At 48.1% G+C, this 18,477-nt stretch overlaps 2 protein-coding genes across 3 annotated transcripts in view; one reads left to right on the forward strand and one right to left on the reverse strand.

Moving 5' to 3' along the window:
* The window catches only part of ARRDC1 (arrestin domain containing 1), a 53,710-nt gene extending 36,028 nt beyond the window's left edge, over nt 1-17,682 (reverse strand). Inside the window, exon 1 of one of the 2 annotated variants that reach the window (XM_028715349.2) lies at nt 17,267-17,682. In XM_028715349.2, the coding sequence (XP_028571182.2) occupies nt 17,267-17,384 (118 nt within the window). In that variant the 5' untranslated portion in view covers nt 17,385-17,682. The remainder of the gene's footprint in view (nt 1-17,266) is intronic. The other variant, XM_028715348.2, reaches the window with a different exon arrangement.
* SLC31A2 (solute carrier family 31 member 2) overlaps nt 1-18,477 on the forward strand; it is a 989,995-nt gene that overhangs the window by 829,914 nt on the left and 141,604 nt on the right. The gene's annotated exons all lie outside the window — the stretch shown is intronic.

Below are 18,477 nucleotides of genomic sequence, written 5' to 3' on the forward strand. Positions count from 1 at the left end.
CAATAGTTATTCCTAATGGGCATGGCTAACTTTGGTCCATTGGTCTCAGTGGGTTTACTCTGAGTAGAATGAAGATTGGGTACCATCCCAAAAGACACCCTGCATAACAGGCACTATATGTCCCGGGATATAATCCTAAAAAAGGCTCAGCATTGTAAAAAAAAAAGCTCAACAGCTTCAATCCTAAAAAACAGCTCAACAGCTGTGGGGTTAAATCCTTAAAAAAGCTCAACAACTTTAGGGGGAAATTATAAAAAAAAGCTCAACTTTGGTTGGCCCTCACACATGTTCACTTCATCAAATCTGGCCCTCTTTGAAAAAAGCTTGGGCACCCCTGTAGTGTATAAGTTATCACCCTGTATAAGTTAAGTTTATATCCCCAACCTTCCACTCAAAGGAGCTCAGGGCAGGGAACATGCAATCTATAATACAGTGTACATTTGTGATTGTAAGTTGTTTGAAAACCATTTTTAATATTGTGTTTTAATGTTGTAACCCGCCCTGGGACTTTAGGGTGAAGGGCAGGTAACAAATTGTTTTTATTATTAATCTAAACATAGTTCCAATACAGATAAAGTCTGGGGAAAACATCTACTTAAAAGGCTCACTGGAAGAGGAAGGTCTTCACCAGATACTTAACAGAATGGAACTCTAAATCATCACAACTACCAAGGTTGCTGAGAATCACAAGTACTGGCTGTTGCACTCAGGTCCTGTCTGTGGGATTCCCATAATAAGCATATGACTGGCCACTGGGAGAACAGGATGCTGGACTAGATGGGCACTGGCTTGATCCAGCAGGGTCTCTACTTATGTTCTTAACAACAATTGGTTATAAATAAGACGCAAGGGCCCAGGACAGTGTCAGTTTATATGAATGAAATAAATCTTAAGCTGCAGTCAAATGAGAGTAGAGTAGATAAAAACATGAGAAATGGCAGCTTAACAATGAGGACCCATAAAACACTCTTAAAAACACACAGCAATTTATTGTGGCACCAGCTTTGGTGGACTGGAGCCGATTAATCTAATGCACTCTTAGTTCCCTAAAAACTTGCCACTTCTTTGACAGAATAAATTGTCTAGTCCTGCAACGCCCCAACATTAAGTTGCTATTCCTCAATTTTAATCAACTCATTTCTCTTTGGATGACCAGCATTCACAAGACCCGGGAGGGGTTTTGTGAGATTGCAATGAGCAGCCAGAAGCTTAAGATTTCACACTCACCCACTTCAAATCTCAGCAAAATAACAAACTGAAGCAGAGCACAAGGGACAGGGCACAATCGCAGAACAGATCTGCTGACCAGCTTCGATATTTGGCTTCTCTTTCTCTGCCTAAGCTCCCCCCACCTTTCAGAATCCACTGAGCAAATGGGAGAGAGATTATCTTCAAACAGCAGGACCAACACTGCAAGACACCACGGCTCCACTGACACCATTGTGCAGCTTTAACAACAAAACATTAATCCAACATGACATTAGAAGTCACAAAGGTCTAAAAGCATTGGTTCCCGAAAGGGGTGGTACTGCCCCATGGGGGACAGTAGGATTACCTTGTGGGGTGGGGAGCTAAAAGGCAAGGGGGCAGCAAGAGGGCACTGGAAATGTAAGTGACTATCAGGCTTTGAAAAGCTGGTATGACTGGGTCAAGTTCATCAGTTTTGTTGAGTTAATTAAACTGAATAGTTTTAATTGAATTTTGAATAAATCTCCGATTATTGGTTATTGTTTAGTACCGTATTTTTTGCTCCATAAGACGCACCTGAATGTAAGACACACCTAGTTTTTAGGGGGGGAATGCAAGAAAAAAAATATTCTTTAAAGGGAGTGCTGAGCAGAGCCTGTATGCATCCCAGGCTCTGCTCAGTGCTCCCTTTCATGAGCCGCAAGGAGCATATGTGCGGTGCTTGCGGGCTTCTCCCTCCTCAGGGAAAAGCCCCCAAGAGCCACACACACGCTCCGTGTGGCTCTTTAAAGAGAGCACGGCTCTTGCGGGCTTTTCTGGGAGGTGGGGGAAGAGACTGAGGGGCGGCCCTCAGCCAGCAACAGCCACACGAAGCCTCTTCAGGGCAGCGGGATGAAGGCTCCCCATGCCCTGAAGAGGCTTCACGCAGCTAAGCCAAAAGCTAGAACAGCAAGAGGGAGCGCTGCGCAGTGATCCCTCTTGCTGTTCTGGCTTCTGGGATAGCCACACAGCCTGCATTCACTCCATAAGACGAACACACATTTCCCCTTACTTTTTAGAAGGGAAAAAGTGTGTCATATAGAGCGAAAAATACAGTATTTTCTTGTGTTGCTATCTTCTTTAGTGGGTCATGCAAGCTGCTATTCTGAACAATGCTTTTTATAGGGTAGAGGACATGGGATGAGTTTGTGGAACCAAGGAAGGGGTGGCCCAAAAATGTTTGGGAACCACTGCTCTAAAGAGACACACACACACCCCGCCACACACACCCATCTACTCCTATTATCAGTTCCTAGCACCAGGACAGATCAAGCTCCCCAGCCACCCTTGATTATCTTGCAAGTCTGAAGGAAACTGTTTTGTACACACTCATAGGCCTGTTCATGTAGCTAGGATGGAGTGCAGCTTCTTATCCTGCCACAATTGTGATGACTGGCGATTTGGAGAATCTTTTCAAGTCTTTTTTTCAGTGCCTGAGGGCGGGTGGGGTCAGAGACAAAAATGGGTTGAGCAAGGGATGTAAATTTCACCTTTGTACAGTCGGCTACTTTCTATGCAAATGCATGCACACACACCTCTTTATTCTCCACCCAGGCAAGCAAGCACAGCATTCAAGGACACATTCCAGACAGGCAAAAGAGCTCTCAGGTTGCAAAGCCAGGCTGGTGAGGTGTGAGTTCCAAGGACCAAACAGAGAGGCCTTGAGGGCTGCATTTGGCCCTTGGGCCTGAGGTTCCCCACCCACAATCTAGGTTTACTTCTACACTGGGCACTCAACACAGAATTGCCAGGCTCCCTTTTTTCTGCATGACATCACGAGCAAATCATCTCCCTCATATTCACCTGTTCACTGATTTAAATGTATAGTGCAGATGGGAGTGAAGTTGTTACAGTAAGTGTGGCACTTTTAACATGGGGGGGGGGGACGTGCTGGTACTGCATACCCTCGAGAACCCCCAGAAAAAAGGGACTGGTTGTTAGTACCAGAAAATGCTGGTACACAACATAACACAAGTCAAACTGAAAATATAGGTGTCACTGAACGTGAATTAGCAATAGCTGTTGGCTTGTCCAGTAAAATTAATGAGGGGAAGGCTGTTATTTGAATTAAAGAAATATGGAACCAGAGTAGCTATTCCACTCACAGCTTAAAGGAGAGCAGCAATAATTGGGACACTGTTCAACGTCCACACCTGTAAGCACCTTTGGAAACTTGGGCGAAGCTGAGTCACTCTTCTGCCACAGGTTCCAAGGTCCAATTCACACATCATGCATGTTCATGAGTCACCAATGGTAAACATGAGTGGAGTCATCACAAATTCCTCCCCCACCGTCAGAATGTTTAAGTGTTGCTGCCCCATCAGCTTAGCACCGTGTTCAGATGATGCACAAGCAAGCAGACCCACACAATCAGGAATAGAGCATGTGGTACAACCCTACTTTAGAATGCACGTGGAACAAGTCATAGGTTTGAGTGCTGCTCCCCCCCCCCCCCATTTAAATGCAGCTTTCAACAAGTTTCCACATCCTGGGACATCACACTAATTAGAATCATAGAGTTGGAATAGACCACAAGGGCCATCGAGTCCAACCCCCTGCCAAGCAGGAAACACCATCAGAGCACTCCTGACATATGGTTGTCAAGCCTCTGCTTAAAGACCTCCAAAGAAGGAGACTCCACCACACTCCTTGGCAGCAAATTCCACTGTCGAACAGCTCTTACTGTCAGGAAGTTCTTCCTAATGTTTAGGTGGAATCTCTTTTCTTGTAACTTGACGCCACTGGTTTGAGTCCTACCCTCCAGAGCAGAAGAAAACAAGCTTGCTCCATCTTCCATGTGAAAGCCCTTGGGACATTGGAAGACGGCTATCATAATTCCTCTGTCTCCCCCTTTTCCAGGCAAAACATACGCAGCTCCTTCAACTTTTCCTCATAAGGCTTGGTTTCCAGATTTTTTATCATTTTGCACACCTTCCAGTTTGCCAACAACCTTCTTAAACTGCAGCTCAGTAACAAATCATCTGCTTTGCATTGAGAAGATTCCAGGTTCAATATAATAATAATATAATAATTTATTATTTGTACCCTGCCCATCTGTCTGGGTTTCCCCAGCCACTCTGGGCGGCTTCCAACAAAGATTAAAAATACATTAAAATGTCACACATTAAAAACTTCCCCGAACATGCCTTCAGATGTCTTCTAAATGTCAGGTAGTTGTTTATCTCTTTGACATCTGGTGGGAGGGTGTTCCACAGGGCGGGCGCCACTACCGAGAAGGCCCTCTGCCTGGTTCCCTGTAGCTTTGCTTTTCACAATGAGGGAACCGCCAGAAGATCCTCTGCGCTGGACCTCAGCGTCCGGGCAGAATGATGGGGGTGGAGACGCTCCTTCAGATATACTGGGCCGAGGCCGTTTAGGTCAACACCAACACTCTGAATTGTGCTCGGAAACATACTGGGAGCCAGTGTAGGTCTTTCAAGACCAGTGTTATGTGGTCTCGGCAGCCACCCCCAGTCACCAGTCTAGCTGCTGAATTCTGGATTAGTTGCAGTTTCTGGGTCACCTTCAAAGGTAGCTCCACATAGAGCGCATTACAGTAGTCCAAGCAGGAGATAACTAGAGCATGCACCACTCTGGCGAGACAGTCCGCAGGCAGGTAGGTTCTCAGCCTGCGTACCAGACAGAACTGATAAACAGCTGCCCTGGACACAGAATTGACCTGCACCACCATGGACAACTGCGAGTCCAAAATGACTCACAGGCTGCGCACCTGGTCCTTCAGGGGCACAGTTACCCCATTCAGGACCAGGGAGTCCTCCACACCAGCCCGCCCCCTGTCCCCCAAGAACAGTACTTCTGTCTTGTCAGGATTCAACCTCAATCCATTAGCCGCCATCCATCCTCCAACCGCCTCCAGGCACTCACACAGGACCTTCACTGGTTCTGATTTGAAAGAGAGGTAGAGCTGGGTATCATCTGCATATTGATGGACACCCAGTCCAAACCCCCTGGTGATCTCTCCCAGCAGCTTCATGTATATGTTAAAAAGCATGGGGGAGAGGACAGAATCCTGAGGCACCCCACAAGTGAGGGCCCAGGGGTCTGAACACTCATTCCCCGCCCCCAGGCATCTCTGGCATCTCCAGGTAGGGCTGGGAGAAACCTCTTGTCTGAAATCCTGGAAAGCTGATGCCAGTCAGTATAGAGGGACCTAGAGAGGCCAGTGGTCTGACTTGACATAAGGCCTTTGTTCCAGCTCAAGGGATCATGGGTAGAAGAGGTGAGGTATTAAAATTGGAACCTGCTACCAATTTCTTGCTAGCTCTTAAAGGTAACGGGACCCCGGACCATTAGGTCCAGTCGCGGATGACTCTGGGATTGTGGCGCTCATCTTGCTTTATTGGCCGAGGGAGCCGGCGTACAGCTTCCGGGTCATGTGGCCAGCATGACTAAGCCGCTTCTGGCGAACCAGAGCAGTGCACGGAAACGCCGTTTACCTTCCTGCCTTAGCGGTACCTATTTATCTACTTGCACTATTGCGCTTTTGAACTGCTAGGTTGGCAGGAGCAGGGACTGAGCAATGGGAGCTCACCCCATCGCAGGGATTCGAACCACCGACCTTCCAATCGGCAAGCCCTATGCTCTGCGGTTTAACCCACAGCGCCACCCACGTCCCTTTGCTAGCTCTTACTCCAGGATAATTGCCATAGGCAGCGTTAAGAAACTATTTACAAAAGCAATGTCAGCATTCCCACCCCCCAAAAAGTTGGCAGTTGTTTGGGTGTTCTTTCCAAAACACCTTCATATATTCACACACACCACCGCCAAGGCAACTTGGCATACCTCACCCTAGCCAACCAGAAACTGCCTTAGCTGCTGCGACAAGAGGCATGAACCATGCTGGGTTGGGACAGGGGTTCAGCCCCCCCCCCATGCATGCCCTCAGGCCAAGGCTGCCATCTCTGTCTATGCTACAAGGCAGGGCAGAAATGCAAACTGAATGCAAAAATCTGAAGCCAGGGTATGAGGTGAGGGCTTCTCTTGCCTGCTTTGGCGATTTCTCACCAAGCCTACCCAAGAGAATTTCTCTCACCACCACCACCCAAAGTGTTAATATTCACAGCTCTGATCCTAGAGAGAGAAACAGAACATAGCATACTGAAAGAGGCAAGCCAACCTGCTCCCTTGTTTTTGCAGCCCCCAGCCAGAGAAAAGACCAAGATGTTCCAGGAGCTGCTGAGTCAACAGTCCCTTCCCAACTTCAAGGCATCTGCATTTGTCCAAGGCCATCCCTGTGTAGGAGAGGAGGGTGGTCCTGGCTCCCTGCCTCAGTTGGCAGCCTGCTTTATAAAGGTTCCTTGGTTCCCGTTAGCCAGTTGAGCACTCAGAAGCCCATTCATATTGCTCCAGATCTAGAGCATGGGGAACTTTTTTCTGTCTGTGGCAACATGCCCTTCTAGGAAACCTTTCAGGAGCCATATGCCAGTTGTGGGTGGGCCAGATGCAAAGCCAGGCAGAACAACTCATGTATATTTGTGGTACGGAAACACCCCCAGGGTATTTACCTATTTATTAGCCAGTGGTATGGTGGTTACAGGCCCCTGCTGGGAACTGGGAGACCAGGGTTCAAATCACCACTCAGCCATGCTGAAGATCACTGGGTAACCTCTTGTGAGTGACTGTCTCTCAGCCTAACCTACCCCCCCCCAGGGTTGTGATGAATCATGTATGCCACCTTGAGCTCATTGGAGGAAAAGTGGGATATAAATGCAATATATGTGTATCTTTGTAAAATTTTACCCTGTTAATGCAGATGCATCACTTAGGGTAGCTTATAACAGTTAAACTCACAGCATCGTTATAAAAGCAAACACATATACACACACACACATATTTTTAAAAACCATACAATACAGAACACGAATAGGCAAAACTGATTAAAAACGAAACTCTAAGATAAAAAGATGGTGATATGCCCGGCAGGGCAAAATCTACTACTAATACTGCCTTCACTAGCCTTTGGAAGGCAGTTAAAGAGGAAGCCATCCAAACTCAAAAGGGAAATATATTCTACCTTGAGTGTGACTACTGAGAAAGCCTTATCTGTCATTACAGCCGGCCAGATCAAGGGCCCCTCTATTATATCTGACTCCCAGTTCCCAACCAGCACGGTTAATGGTGCCTAGAAAGAAGGGATGTTAAGAAGTGGAGTAAGGCATCAGTATTGAGACCTGTGCTTTCCAACATATATGTAACTGTCCTGGTGTTGAGCTCCAAAAGGATCTCTCCAGACTGGGTGAATGGGCATTAAGAGGCAAATGCAATGCAATGTAAGGAAGTGTGGAGCAATGCATGCTGGGGGGGAATACACCCCAGTTTCACATATACACTGATAGGGTCTGCAAAGGGCAGTGTGACTCACCAGGAAATATATTGGGGCTATAGTGTTAAGCGGGTGGCTTGGCAGAAATGCTGGTCCTGTGCACCGCCACTGCCGAAAAGACAATTTCCATGTAAGGGATCGTTAGGATTGAAAAGGAACTGCTAATATTGCAACACCATTATACAAATCTATGGTGCAACCACACTTTGAATCCTGTGTACAGCTGTGGTCACTGAATCTCAAGGAGGACATTGTAGGGCTGGAAAAAAAGATTCAGAAAAGGGCAGCCAAGATAATCACTGGGTGAGAGGAACTCCCGATCGAGGAACAGTTGGGGCTTTTTAAGTCTGTATGAAAAGGTAGTAAGGAGACAAGACAGAGGTACATAAAACTGGACAGAGTTACATTCCCCCCCCCCTACCTTTTTCATTGTATTAGAACCTGCACTAATCCAATGAAGTTGAATATTGGAAGATCCAGGGCAAACAAAAGGAAATACTTCACACAACACAGAATTATCAACTGAAAATTTGCTGCCACAGAATGTAGGTGATTGCCATCAACTTAGGATGGCTTTAGCAAAGGATTGGGGGTGGGCGTGGGGTTACACAAACCCATGGAGGAGGATAATGGTTCCTATTCCTGATGGCTGTGGACCAATTCCAGTACTGGAGGCAGTATACCATATTTACTCGAATGTAATGCACACCTTTTTTGGCCAAATTATGTCATGAAAATTAGGACGTGCATTAGATTTGAGGACACGTTTACATTCGCCAGCAAATACTTTTTTTGGTTTCAAGGCTTTGAAAACTGAGGTGTGTATTAGATTCGATGGCGCATTAGATTCGTGTAAATACGGTAAAAAGGTACAGGTAAAGGACCACTGACGGTTAAGTCCAGTCATAGATGGCTCTGGGGTTGCGGTGCTCATCTCGTTTTACAGGCCGAGGGAGCCGACGTTTGTCCACAGACAGTTTTTACGGGTCATGTGGCCAGCATGACTAAGCCACATCTGGCAAAACCAGAGCAGTCCTTCCCGCCGGAGCGGTACCTATTTATCTACTTGCACTTTGACATGCTTTTGAACTGCTAGGTTGGCAGGAGCAGGGACCCAGCAACGGGAGCTCACCCTGTCACAAAGATTCGAACAGCCGACCTTCCGATCGGCAAGTCCTAGGCTCTGTGGTTTAGACCACAGCGCCACCCGCATTCCCCTGGTAAATACAGTATATGCCTCTAAATGCCAGTTGCAGGGAATCACAAGCTGCTGTTTCCCTCAGGTCTGGCTTGCAGGCTTCTCATTGGGGCATCTGGTTGGCCATTGTGAGGACAGGTAGCTGAACTAAGTGGGCCTTTGACCTAATCCATCAGGGCTATTTTTATGTTCTTAACCCAAGATACAGACAGCGATGGCTTCACCACCAGCTAAATATATACTTTCACCATCCTCCTTCCAGAAAAGCATAAGGCATCTCCACAGCCCCCAAGAGTGGCTGGGGCAACCCAGTCAGCTGGGCGGGGTATGATGATGATGATGATGATGATGATGTCCTGGGGTGCATCCCAGAGCCAAAGAGAAAGGTTTGGAAATGCCACAATTGGCCCCTGGAACTGAGGCTCCCCAACCTTGATCACACCTGATGAAGAGTTCTGGAAAACTCAAGGTATTCCCCCAGCCATGTGGATTTTTTGGTTTCTTTGTTTCATACAATTATATGCCACTTGGTTGTAAAAACAAATAAATAATAAATATCTCAAATCAATTTACAAAAAGAATATAAAGTATAAAATCATAAGCAAAATTGCCAGTCAAATCTTAATATTCTTGTGCACCTGATGAGCCACAGATTTTCCACCTCTTTATAGGGACAGAGGAAACCTCAAGAGGATATGGTGGTTTTGGTTTTTTGCTATATATATATATAATAGCACTGTTTTATCTGTTAACTGCAGAGAATTGCCTTCAAGTCACCTTATGTCCAAGAAGTGGACAACTTTAAAAACAACAAAATAGTTCACCTTTCACAAGGTCAAAGTGGGTTATTAGCTCCCCATTCCAGATTCCCACAAAAGTTCAAAACAAAGCACGCTCTCCGCTATAACCTGTGGAGAGACTTATTGGACTGAATTCTTTAAGAAATGAATATACATGTCTGATACCTTTCAAGGCTGTTATTTTCTCCATGCATCCCCATTTAGGGATCAGCCATAATATGATTGCTGTTGTCTATGTTTGCCTGTTGCATGTATTTCAGAAATAACAAGAATACATTTTTAAATGTGCAGAGGCTCAATAAGAGGTTGATGCTTATATGACCTAACAATCCCATAGCCAATACACCTCCATGATTGAGGACCTGTCCCATGTGCAATGCAGAAGAATGATCTTCAGTCAGAGCCTGTTTATTAGTTCTATCTTATTAAACCTGGGGTGACCCCAAACCACACTTAAAAGTAAGGAAGTGGAGTGATGCACCCTAAGCTTTGAACAACATCCTTTTAAAAAAAAATTCAAAATTAAAACAAAACATATTATCCAGAAACATATCACCCTTATCCCCCCCCCAATTTTTCCTCCCTCCCACACAAAACCCAACCACCCCCACCCCCTGGTTTCCCTCAGTTCCAGTCTTTGATTTCTCTGAGAATGCTGCTTTCTGCTTGTTACAAAGTTGTATAGATCCTCAAACTATTTAGCTGATTATTATCAATAAAAAGTTTGTGAATGTTTATTCAAAGCCAGCCAAGGAGTCCAGTTTGCTTTGTTGCGTCTTCAAATACTTTGTAAAGGGTTCCCATTCATCTTTAAAGTCACAGTTATCCTTGTCCCGTAGCTTTGAACAGCATTCTATCCTACAATGACACAACCAAGAATGTATCCTGCAGGACAGTCGTCTTCAACCTTTTCAGACCCAGGAACCATTAGGGATAAGGAACAGAGAGACCCAGAATCTCGTTGTGGTCCTCCACACCTCTCTATTTGGTCCTCAGAACTTTCCCTAGGTCACATGCCTCACCCCTTTTTTTCAGTGTTTTTGACTGGCTGGAATACAGTCATACCTCGGGTTGCAGATGCTTCAGGTTGAGCGTTTTCAGGTTGTGCACCGCGCCAACCCCGGAAGTACCAGAACAGGTTACTTCCGGGTTTCGACGCTTTGCGCATGTGCAGAAGCACCGAGTCATGACCCGCACGTGCGGAGATGCGACACTGTGGGTTGCGAATGCTGCAGGTTGTGAATGTGCTTCCTGCATGGATCACGTTCGCAACCCGAGCGTCCACTGTATGTCCCTGAATTCTTATCATGCTTCTTCCTTGTCTGGATGGAGAAGGGTATGCAAGTGAGGGTAGAATTTTGGCTACTGTGCATTAAATCAGTGTTTCCCAACCACTGTTCCGCGGCACACTAGTGTGCCGCGAGATGTTGCCTGGTGTGCCGCGGGAAAAATTAAAAAATTGAAAGATTTTTTTTTTAAGTCAAATTTTCGATTGGGGCACCGTCACTAGATGACCCCTGGGGTTCCCTCCCTCCCTCCCGCTCTGCGCCTCCCTCCTCCTCCTCCGGGGAGGCCCTTCCTGGCTCTCGGCCAAGGCTTGGTGGCTGCCACTCACTCACTCGCTCGCCCACCCGTCCCTCCATCCCTGCACCCGGCCTCTCCCCCTCCGTCCCCGGCGCGGGGGCTGCCGGGATCCGTAGTCCCCTCGCCCTTGGGCTCCGCGCCCGCGCGGGGTGCGCAAACTACGTTTCCCAGCATGGCCTGGCGGGCCGGGCGTTTTGTTTGAAGCGCTCTTCTCCCGGCCATGGAATGAGCGCGGCGGCGGCGGCCGGGCGGGCAGGGGCTCTTCCACGCAGACCCCGCGCAGCCTGCCGCGCCCCCGCGGAGATCGGGCGGCAGGATGGAGGCCGGGGATCCCCGCGGAGGCGGAGCGGCGGAGGCGGAGGCTGCCCCCCAGGTAGGGCTGCGTCGGGTTTTTTTTATTTTTGCAATGCTGCATCCGCGCCGGAGGGGACGCATCGGACTGCGGGGAGACCCCTTGGCGTGCGTGCAAGGCAATGCATGCGTGCAGGCGTTGCATGGAGTGCAGTGCAATGCAATGGCAACGCGGTGCCCTGCATGCATGCATGCAACTTCCACCGGCGCTCCGGACTTGGCAGGTGAGGGGGGTCCCCAGTGGGCGGCAGAGAGAGCCGGGAGCGCGAAGGGGAGCCGGGGGGGGAGCAGCGCTGCTCCCCGAGCCGAGCCCGGGGGGAAACTTCGGCGTTGTTGCGCCGGGTGTTGGAAGCGGAGGCTCGCGGGGGCCCCTCACCTGCAAAACCTGGTCGCCTCTCATATATTTCGTGCATTGCATTCATCGCCCGCTTTCTCCTCCTAGGAGCTCCCGGGGGCGCGCGTGGTTCTCCCCGTGTTATCCTCGCAACAACAGCCCTGCGAGGTGGGTCAGGCGAGTGGCCCAAGGGAGCACCCAGGGATTGTCCTGGCCAGGTGGGGTGATTTGAACCCTGCTCTCTGCCCGGTCTTCGTCCTCATTTAGCCCCCACATGTGCATGACTGTGCATGACTGAGGTTTCCCCCCCTCGTCTTGGCTATGGTGTGAGTCTGTGCTGTTAATTAATGGGGTTCTGCCTTCGGAGAAGATGAGCCAGCCCTCAAGGAGGTGATTATGTAATTTGCTAGCAATTCATGTCCCTCCCGGCGTGACGCTGCGCGCTGACGTCACGGGCTGTAATGGTGGTGTGCCTCAAGATTTTTTTCATGAAACAAGTGTGCCTTTGCCCAAAAAAGGTTGGGAAACACTGCATTAAATGATTTACATTAGTTGCTCCACCCACTTTTGCCTCTGACCCCACCCACCACTGAACTTTGGAAGCTTTCCCAGAAGGGAATGCGGCACCCAGGCTGGAAAAGGTTCCCTACCTGGAAAGAAAACTTAGTGTTGACCTAGAGACAACACTGGGACATCCAAGAGGAAACACTCTCCCAGCTCTGCAAGTGTATGGTTTCTGGTTGCCCAAATCATAGTGTGGAGTTTATATTCCCAGCACCTTATACATTTCTAAATACACTATGTACACTATAATTGGCATAGAGTAGTATTCTTGTCAGTGCCTTGAATGACAATGCAGAGTTAAGCTTGGTGTAATTTTGGAATGTTTCATAGAAAATAATTTCCTGGGGCAGTAGGCATGTAATCCAATATCTTCTTTCAGAATGACTTGAACTGTGATTCCTGTGGAGTTCCATTTTACCTAAAAGAACTTGCATGCCATGCTCTTGAAAATGGAGCTCCTTGTGTTTTCAGTAATCCTAAATACTTAGATTTGGAGTAAGGGGTAAAGGGACCCCTGACTGTTAGGTCCAGTTGCTGACGACTCTGGGGTTGCAGCGCTCATCTCGCTTTATTGGCCGAGGGAGCTGGCATACAGCTTCCGGGTCATGTGGCCAGCACGACTAAGCTGCTTCTGGCGAACCAGAGCAGCACACGGAAACACCATTTACCTTCCTGCCGGAGCAGTACCTATTTATCTACTTGCACTTTGACGTGCTTTCAAACTGCTAGGTTAGCAGGAGCAGGGACTGAGCAACAGGAGCTCACCCCGTCACGAGGATTGGAACCGCTGACCTTCTGACCGGCAAGCCCTAGGCTCTGTGGTTTAGACCACAGCACTACCCGCATCCCAAGACCACCTGCATCCTGATTTGGAGTACACAGCGGCTAAAAAGCCCCCCTTTCATGCTGATGGAGCGGTTCTAGAATGCTGGAAGCAGGGACACTGCTGCAGAAATAGCAACAGGTCTCTGACAACAGACCACAGCACAGCTGGCTGCTGTACTAAAATTCTCATCCTCTCTGACCATGGGCCATTCCGGTTAGAGTGTCACACCAGGTCCAATTGCCCACTCAGCCTTGAAGTTCACTGGGTGGCCTTGGGCCAATCACCACCTCTCAGTCTATCCTACTTCTTCGCAAGGGTATTGCAATGATACTTACCATCTCAGTTACTAGGCATACTCAGAATAAATATAGGTTATATTTTGCAAAAAAAAAGTTCTAACAAAGGTGGCCAAGAGATATTAGGGTTGCAGCCTGAAGTACACCTGCTAGGAATTCCCATTGAACGTAGAGGGGCTTACTTGTGAGTAAACATGCTGAGGTTGAGCTATACCAAAGTCAACTTACTAAGCCCCAGGGGGACTTACTTCCCCAGTAAGCATGTGGAAGTATTTGCTGTGTATGATGAAGAAGGACCACCCCCCTCCCATTGGAACCTCACCTCCAACAGAGACTTCACTGAGCTGCCTTATTTTGATTATGCATTTTGCGTTTTTATATTGTGATTTTATCTTGTGCATGGGTACAGGGCTGTATATAAGCTTAATAAATAATAATAACATAATAACAACTCAAGTCCAACCTACACAAGCTGCACTATGTGGTTAATATCATCAGCCTGCCTAAGAGGGCTACTGTGAGAATAACTGGAGATACAAGAAAATCACATTGAGCGCTCAAGAATTGCACTACAAATATCAGGAAGGGGGAAATCTCAGGACCAGAGGGCCAGATGTGGCCCTTGGGATTCTTCCTAGGCCACGCCTTCTCTGCAAGCCACACCCCCTCTTCCCAGACCACACCCCTTTCCACTCCCACTTTGTGTCCTCCTTGAGTGCTTCTGCATGACTGAAGAATGGGAGGTTGTGTGTATATGCAGACAAACCTGAACTATGTGACTTCAAGGCTCACCCCATTCCTGTGACTGCAGTCTGTTTTCACTGCTGAATTCTAAATTATTCTAACCTGCCCTGGGACCTGCTGCTAAAGGGTAGGTCATCATAATAAAAATTATAGACTGAACTTGATCTTGGTTTTGGTGTACTACAGCCTACTGTACAAGCCATTGTTCCATTTACTTTTGGGTTCTGGTTGTGCCCGCCATTGTCATGCAACCCTTGGAACACTGCCCAGAAGAGGAATGCAGACCTCAGGCTGGTAGAAGTTTCCCTACCTGCTGATGAATATCATGGCATTATATCTCATTGGGAGGGGTTGAAAACAAGAAAACTGGAAGCTTCAATCCCCACCTTGCAGATCCACACAGTTGAAGGAAATCTACTTCCAAATCCACTCCCAAAGTAGGTATATGTTTTATCCAGGTTCCTCTGTGCCAGAGCTTTCCAAACTGTGTGTCGCGACACATTAATGTGTCAGGCTGCAGTGCGTAGGTGTGTCACGCAAATGTTCCTCACACTCCCTTCTAGGGCTGGGAAGGGGTTAGTTTAACCTCTGGTTTGCTAGTAAAACTGAATTACTGTGTCGCGAAATGATGCATGTCTTAAAAAGTGCGTCGCCAACATGAAAAGTTTGGAAAGCTCTGCTCTACACCTTCCCCAACCACCACCTGGCTACACATCACCCAAGCCTAACCTGCTTATCCAATTACAGATAGGTAGCCGTGTTGGTCTGCCATAGTCAAAACAAAAAAAAAAAATTCCTTCCAGTAGCACCTTAAAGACCAACTAAGTTAGTTCTTGGTATGAGCTTTCATGTGCATGCACACTTCTTCAGATGCTGGTTGGCACTGGTGGGAGTTGGACTTGTGTGTATCTGAAGAAGTGTGCATGCACACGAAAGCTCATACCAAGAACTAACTTAGTTGGTCTTTAAGGTGCTACTGGAAGGAATTTTTTTTTGTTCTGCTTATCCAAGTCCACCATATGTTCCAATTTCCAGATGTCAATGCTACATACATTTCACACATTATGCACATCCACGCAAAGGGCACAGCAAGTCACTCTGCCTCCACAGGCTAGTCATGCGTCGAATAGTGCAGGAGTAGCTAGTGGTGTACTGGTGCCTGCCAGATGTTTCCAGACTCCCAGCTCCCATCAGGCCCAGTCAAGCGCAGCCAATGGTCAAGGTTGAGTTGCACTTCAGCAACATCTGGCGGGCACATTGGCTACCTCTGGGGTAGTGGTTAAGAGCATTGGATCAGAGCTAGGGAGACCTGGGTTCAAATCCTCACCGAACAAAACTCACCTAGTCACTATGGGCCAGTCACACACCTATTGTGCAAGGTTGGTGGGAAGCCATAAAATTCAAGATGTCAATGTAATAATATCTCTCACCCAGCCTTTTTCTCCTCGTGCAGAAAAAGGTTTGTCCGGAGTTTATGCCACAGATAGAGCAATGCTATACATGTCTACAACAAGTTGTTTTATGCTCAGTAGGGTTTACTCTCAGGTAAGCATGCACAGGATTGTGACCTTAGTCAACCATCAACAAGGAGGGATGCAACTTGGACTTTTGGTATTTTTGATTCATTCTGGCTCAGCTGAATATAGAAAAAGTTGTCTCCCCTACAACCAAGATTTCAGAATGCTCAGGGTTGCTTCTTATACATGCAGGGAAACCTGTGGCACTGCAGATGTTGCTGACCCACAGCTCCCATAATCCTTTACTACTAACCATGCTGGTTGGCACTGGTGGGAGTTGGACTTCAGTGACATCTGAAGGGCCACAGGTTGCCTCCTGCCTACCCCGCCTTAAACCAAACAGAACACTGTCCCCTTCCAGAAGACCACTCCCCACCCCAGTTCACACAAACTCCCTAACTGTGCTGAACACACTTAAGTTCTACTAAGAGAGTTCTGGGGTGCCTGTCACTCTCCTACTCCACCAAATCTGGAAGCATTGAGCCCATTAAGCTCAGATGCTTAAGATTACTCAAGCACTAAGAACTTGAAGCACTCTCCACATGTTCAGAAGCTCCTAACACAATCACGTCACAAGGCAAAGCATACAGAAAGCAGTTTTACCAGACCTGACCACTCACTCAGGAGTTAAGCCTCTGGGGCACTCCTTTCCGAAAGAATGCTGAAGAGTTAGCCAGAAAATTGGGGGGGGGGGTTCCTTGTGTGTGGCTATTACTATTATTAATTTATTACCTGCCTTTAACCCAAGGGTTCCAGAGCAGGTTATAACACTAAAACAAAATGTCAACAACAGTTTAAAACAACTTACAATAATAAAAATGTAGGTCCTAAAGTATTTTAAGATTCATCCCACCACTTCAGCGGATCTGGGTGGGGTTAAGATTTTTACCACCATAGGTCTATAGAAGAGACAGAGAGAACTACACCTACATGGCAGCAAAGACATGGGGCAGAGGGAGACAGAGCCACAGACAACAGAAAAAAAAGTTATCATTTCAGACAGGTAGTTGTGGGGTGTGGCTTATTTGACGTTAAGGCCTCCTTCAACGCCCCAAAATCAAGTCTCGCTGCTCAAACCAGGCAAAGATACAATACAGTTCCTGAGCATAGACAGAGGATATTTTCCTCAACCGTAATTAAACTTCCCCCCGCTGCGCGCACATCAAAGCCACTCCTCTTTCTCCCCCACGAAAGAAAGTGGGAAGAAGAAAGTAATCCTGGCGCGACTGTGAGCCTCGGCACCTAATTGCAAGGGGGCTTAGAGAGTGAAAGAAGATGGACGACAGGTGGAAAGGTTCCCCCACCCACCCACCCACCCAAAAAAGTGTCCCGACAGCTGTGAACCCCTGCACCTATTCGCGAGCAGGCTTCGCGCAGAGGGTTAATGGGAATAGGAAGACATGGAGAGGGTAGTGGAACGGACGTGGGAAACGGAGTCCCCCTCCCCTCCGCCCGGCGCTCCCTCCCTACTTGCTCGCTCACCGCGGTACTGGAGCGCTCCAGCCAGGCGGACGGTGACCGTGCCAGTCAGAGGCTCGCCGGGGCTGTAGACGACGCGGCTGTCGCCCAGGCGGATCTCGAAGAGCTGGATCTTCCCCATAGCCGAGCCGGGGCTGGAAGGGGTCGGACGATGGAGGCCTTGCGCTCTTGCTGTCGCTACGGGCTCCTCTTTTTTTCCTGCTTCGGGACGATGGTCGGCGGCGGCTGATGCCTGCTGCGCTTTTACGCTCCGCTCTGCTCTCTCCGCCTCTCCGGGCAAAACTGCGGAAGGCTCAGCTCGTCTCTCGTTCGCTCTCTACCTGCTTGCTCAGGGGACGGCCTGCGCATGGCCGGCCCCTTAAAGGGCCATTCCGTGGCCCCGCCTCCTCTCCTTCTGCCTTCCTTAATCCTAGTGTTCAGCTTCAGAGGCAGCCAGTCAAGGAAACACTAACCCCGCGCCGCCGCTATTTACGCATTTGGATTTCATCCCCGCGAGATGTGATGATGGGTTTATCTTGGAAGTTGGGTCTATGTTTGGGTCTCAGCCGCATTCATAAGACGCTGTGCAGATTTATCTTCCAGACAGAAGAGCTGAGGATAGAGCCTGCCGACTCGGAGGCAGTCTATCCCCCGGCCGCAGGGCTTTGGGGGCCATTCTCACTCAAGTCCAGTGCAAAAAATAGCTGCTGAATCTCTCAATCATCACCCTTGCACAGCTTCAGAAAACCACAGAATTAACAGGTTAACAGAAGTAAAGTCTGCCATCCTATCTCACCCAGTCTTCTGTGTGTGGGGGGGTACCTTAGTACTGAGTCACACCATCGGTCCCTCTAGTCAATATCTAGTGGGGGTGGGGGCTTTTTTCAGTCCGAGGGCCAAATTCACTTGTGAACTACCTTCCAGGGGCCATATGCCCATGGATGGGCAGGGTCAAGGGCAAAAGTGGGCAGAACAATGGATGTGCCTCTTCCCTTTCTACAGAAGACTACATTCCAGCCATTCAGAGCTGGAAGTTTCTCTATACTATAAACTTATAGTGGTTTTTAAGGGTGCAGTGCCCCACACTGGTGTGGAAGGAGAGGATGGTAAGTGAGGCAGGAAGATTCAGGGACAATCAAAGAAACATTAAAGATTTCCATGTAGTATGGAAGCAGTACCCATGCCTCTTTTCAGAGCATTGGCTATTCTTCTAGAGTTCTCCATGATGTATTGTT

Source organism: Podarcis muralis, chromosome Z (assembly GCF_964188315.1).
Source record: "Podarcis muralis chromosome Z, rPodMur119.hap1.1, whole genome shotgun sequence".
Classification (NCBI taxonomy): domain Eukaryota; kingdom Metazoa; phylum Chordata; class Lepidosauria; order Squamata; family Lacertidae; genus Podarcis; species Podarcis muralis.